Genomic DNA, 5,166 nt, shown 5'->3' on the forward strand with positions numbered 1-5,166 from the left:
AACTGTCATGAAATTATAATAAAACACATTTTAAAAGACTTATATTTTGTTCTTATTAGTATACACTTGCCTCTTAGTAGTATAAGGTATTCATTTTTAAAAATGTCCAGAAAGTGTTGTATAATTAGTTGCAAAAGTTTTGATGGGGAATGCAGCTTTTTTAGTATTCCTAAGGCATCGTTTTCTTCTTGGACAGAAATTATTAAATCAATTAATGGATGCGATACCAAAATTAAGTTTATTTGTGAAAAACATTTTCTCCCTAAAGATATAGTAAAAACTTATGCTGGTGTTGAGGTATTGTACATAATACATATTATAATTAGAGTAAATATTAATTAAATTTTAAAATAAACAATATTTTAAAAACATAGTTGGTAAAATTTAAGAGGATGTCAGCGCAATTTTGTTTTCTCTCTCTGGCCCACATGCAACATAAACAAAACCCAATTTTGCAGAATCATTTTTTTTTTATGTTTTAAGCAATGTTAGAGTAAAATCACCCATTACAAAAACGATAGAGAATAATATTTTTGAAGGTATGACATATTTTACTACTATTTTGTAACCAATATATTAAATATTCATGTTCAATATTTGGTAGGTAAAACTGAATTGAATTAGTTGCACAGTTGTAAAAATTGAATAGGTATTTAATACACTCTGACTCTGTAATATACATACTATATTAGTAGGTACATTTATATATTGGAATAGATGAAAGTTTAAAAAATACACACTACACTATCAACAGACAACAAGCAAAAAATGAATATATAAAAATTATTAGGTAGTACTGTAGTAGGCAGTGCCCAGTAGGTATAAGAAACGAGAAACATAATATAAAGAATATGAAATATATATTTACTATAAAGTATAATTACTTTAAAATTTTAATTTTAAAAATATTTTGTAAAACAACGGTCCACCGTCCATGATGTACCTATTACCTACGATACTACGATAGTTACAAAAAACAACACAAGGATCGCCCCAATCCGATAAATTCCCCCTCTTAGAAAACCACGTATTAAAACTTGACCGCACCGCTACCATCCGCCAGCCCAACCGTTACCAGTCTATATTATCTTAGTTCATGATTAAAATGAAACAAATAAAAATGTTAAACATTAAACAACAGATTGTATAATATATTTTGATTAGGTTGGTTGTGATAAAACTGATAACAGTACTTTGCGCATGCGTAAAAGTGAGATGCCCTCTTGATATGTTGGCGACACATTTTATTGCTTATAGCTCTATCCATTGTATAAAAATCTAAGGTTCCAACATAAGCGGAGAGACTTGACCATTTCTTCATCTCTTAATTCCAAGGTGAATAAGGGGTCCCTGACATTTTTACCAATATGTCCCAAGACGTAAGAGGAATTCGAACACCACTTTCTTAGAGGTAATTTTGCTGAGGCTAGAATTGACGTTATCTCTTTGTACAATTGAATACATTCAGCTTCGGTTTCACCTCTCGTCATTAGATCATCCATATAAAAATCCTTCGTTATCGCGTCCGCAGCTCTGGGAAAATGTTCGTACGCTTGTTGTGCCAACGTTACCAAACACTGCGTTGTCATGAACGAGGCAGGTTTTGTACCATAAGTTACCGTGACCAATCGATAGGTCCGCAGAGCTTCACTAGGATCATTTCGCCAGAAAATCCGTTGGAGATCCCAGTCTTGTTCTGCCACAGCTACTTGTCGGAACATCTTCTCAATGTCAGACGAAATAACATATTGAAATTTTCTAAAACCCGTAAGAATTGAGAATATGTCCTCCTGCGTCTTTGGGCCTCGCATCAATACGTCGTTGAGTGAAAACCCTAAAGAAGTTCTCGCTGAGGCGTCAAAAATGATTCGAATTTTAGTTGTTAAACTTGAGCTCTTGAATACTGCATGGTATGGTAAGTAGCATGATCGCTTAGGATTATTCGATTCCTTCACAACTTCTTGCATATGGCCCATCTCCAGATAATCCTTTATGAACTTCGTGTACTCAATTCACAAGTCTGCATCTTGCTGTAGTTTTCTCTCCACACTGAGAAACCTAGATGTAGCTGAATTGACACTCTGACCTAAATTAGTTAGGTCTGTTTCGACGGGTAATTGCAGCACGAAACGACCTTCCTCATTTCGTCTGAATGTGGACTGAAAATGTTCGAGCCCATGGTTTTCTTCGATAGAACACTGGTTTGCCTTTGATTGTTTGTCGTACAAAACATCTTCGTGGCCGAGAATTGCCTTAGATTCTTCTTCCAACGATCTGCCAACACTTATGTGTGGCTCAATTCACCGGTGACTATCCAACCCAACTTGCTGTCCTGCAGATATAACATCTTCACATCCAGCTGTATACGACTTGGCTGCAATATGTAAAAGAATGCACCACCTCCAATCAATAAGTCGATTTGTTTGGAATCACAGAAATGAGGGTCAGCTAGCTGTGGTAATAGTTCACTTGGCATTGTCCAGCCTTCCACTGGAATACGAACAGGTTGTAGTTGTGACATGATAACAGGTAAGGTATGACAAGATAAGTTGAAACTCGATGAACCCAATCTGGTATCAACATGTACATCAACATAGGTACTATACTGGAGTGTGTTTGCTCCTATGCCACTAACTGGAAGCGACGACCTTGCAGCTGGTAATTGTAGTTGTTTTGCTAGTCTCTTGGATATGAAGTTAACCCGCGAACCACTATCTAGTATGGCATGGCATTTCCTACGCACACCTTGATGGTCCCTTACTAGAACTACTGCTGTTGACAAAAATACGTGTCCATGTTCTTGATGAACTAGTAATACCTTTTTTGAGCTAGTCTGGTTTGAAGACGAAGCTAAACCTTCTTCAGGTGTGTCCACGTCACTCACAGATTTCGAAGGTTCCCTTTTTCTTTCATAATGAAGTAAAGTATTGTGCTTCCCTTTGCAGACAAAGCAATTATATCTTGATCTGCATTTATCAGCTGCATGTGCTGGACGAAGACAGTTGAAACATAGCTTAGTTTCACGTACAAAATTAATTCGATCTCCGACTGAAAGGTTCTTAAAACTGCTACATGTATACAACCTGTGGATGCTTGTGCAGTATGCGCATTTTTCTTTCACTTCGGATGCTGATACAAGAGCACCTATTGAGTGGGCTCCAAACTTCTTACTACTCGCTGATTGGGTGAGTTGAGCTTCCTTCAATTGGTTTTGTTTTGAATACCTTGTGCCCGAATTATTTGTAATAACCTTAGATCCCTTTTGATTTTAACCTACTGTCTCTGAACCTTCTGACGCCACACACCAGCTAGCCAGAAACGATTCGAGGTCCGAGTATTTGGGTAAATCAGTGTTTCTCAGATGTAGTTACCATCCGGTGCTTCTGTTAAGACGTCCTGTAACTATAGTGATTAACCACACATCCCATTGTTCGATTGGTTGATCAAGCGCTCTCAGTGCGGCAACATGTGTGCTTACATGTGAATAAAGTTCTTGCAGCGCTGATGCTGATGGTTCTTCGATCCTTGGACATTCAAGAAGCGATCGAATGTGCGACTGAATTACAAGACTAGGGTTGTCGTATCGTTGCTTGAGCCTTTCAACAACTACCGAATAGTTGCCGTCGTTGATAGGAATAGAACGCACCAAGTCTAATGCTTGCCCTTGTAAACACGAACGCAAATAATAAAACTTCTGAGCATCTGAATATTCATTTCCTTCATGTACTATAGCACGGAAAATATCGAAGAATGAAGACGATCCTGGTATGATTCCATTGAAGTGGTATTCGTGGCAGCTGATTCCGATGTCCTGAACTGCTAGAAATGTGCGAAGCATTGTGAACAGAAGTATTTGATGCCTTATATGCCTTGATAATTTCTTGAATCTGTGATCTTATCATAAAATAAAGTTCTTCAAAATTATTCCTCTCAGTTTCAGCTTCTACAGTATCTTCAATAGAAATCAATTCGATTTGGGACTGAATGTCATCAAACTTCCTGTTTATTTGTGGCAGCTCCTCCTGCCTGAACTCGAGTAATAAGACTGCTTGCTCACCGATAACGAAATTTGAAACAAAGTTTTGGGCACGTGGGAGGCGGATAAAAAATCAATATTGGCAGCAATGAACACTACCGATAAATACTATGGTAACGTTGCCACCATTGTTGGCCTCGGACTCAAAAACATTGCAGAACGTACACACGAAGCTATAACCGACAGTAATTGTGCAATATATCCACAGTGCGGTCGTGTAGAACCGGGTAAGCATGAGTTATACTTTATTATACATTTATCCAATATAATCTAACACATTTTTTCGTAGAACAAAAGGACAACGCCGCACAAGGAGCAGAGTCCAAGGGTAATGCAGAAATACCTGATACAACAACAAAATCAACAAATAACACTGACTCAGGCGGACAATTGCGTACTGATCACCAGGACGTCCATAACTTCGATAGGAATTTTTCAACTAGCGGTAATAACATGGACACTCCTACATCGTTGTCCAAGAGGGCTGCTGATTCCCCAGCGGGGGCTTCCTTTAGCAAGAAATCCAATATGGTTTTACCTGGTATTGCTAGTGCCACTGCTTCTGACAGCGATACGAGAAATCCCAGTCCTGAAAATGCTGTATTACCCAATCACATTACAACAGGCTATACTATGGTATTCAAAAAATGTCATTCATTTATATCATACGGATTGGAAAATGTTGGACTTATCTTCTACGGTAAAAGGATTGCACGTGGTAACAACTTCGTTGAATCACATACCGGTCGAATATCCGTTTTTGTATTTATCGAATACAGGTTAGTGAGTACTACACCGGGTTCATTGTGTAAACACATAAAACAGTTCGTGTTTAACCACCGACCGTGAAACACGTGTGTTATATCGCTAACGTTTTTATAGCTGCCGATAGCACGTCTATCTTATCGTCGTCCAGCAGGTAATATGATTTGATTAGTATATTATAACCCCTGCACGCCGTACTATTCGAGTAATGAATAAATCAAAGGGCACAATGCCCAACACCAACACTTTTACTAATAAATTTTCAAATTTCAAAAGCTCAAACGTTTCATCTAAATCAAACAAACAACTAAAACACCTTCGATTCCTCGATCATCCGCAACTACGGCCGCGGCGGTTACAAATCG

At 38.0% G+C, this 5,166-nt stretch overlaps 1 protein-coding gene across 1 annotated transcript; it reads right to left on the reverse strand.

The window, feature by feature from the left end:
• Positions 1 to 2,012: 2,012 nt before the first annotated feature.
• Positions 2,013 to 3,838, reverse strand: LOC107882922. Its single transcript, XM_016802067.1, has 3 exons — positions 3,372 to 3,838; positions 2,346 to 3,224; positions 2,013 to 2,283 (listed from the first exon to the last, which is right to left on the reverse strand). The coding sequence occupies exons 1-3, from the start codon at positions 3,836 to 3,838 to the stop codon at positions 2,013 to 2,015; spliced, it is 1,617 nt and encodes a 538-aa protein (XP_016657556.1).
• Positions 3,839 to 5,166: the final 1,328 nt, after the last annotated feature.

Source organism: Acyrthosiphon pisum, chromosome X (genome assembly GCF_005508785.2).
Source record: "Acyrthosiphon pisum isolate AL4f chromosome X, pea_aphid_22Mar2018_4r6ur, whole genome shotgun sequence".
Lineage (NCBI taxonomy): Eukaryota > Metazoa > Arthropoda > Insecta > Hemiptera > Aphididae > Acyrthosiphon > Acyrthosiphon pisum.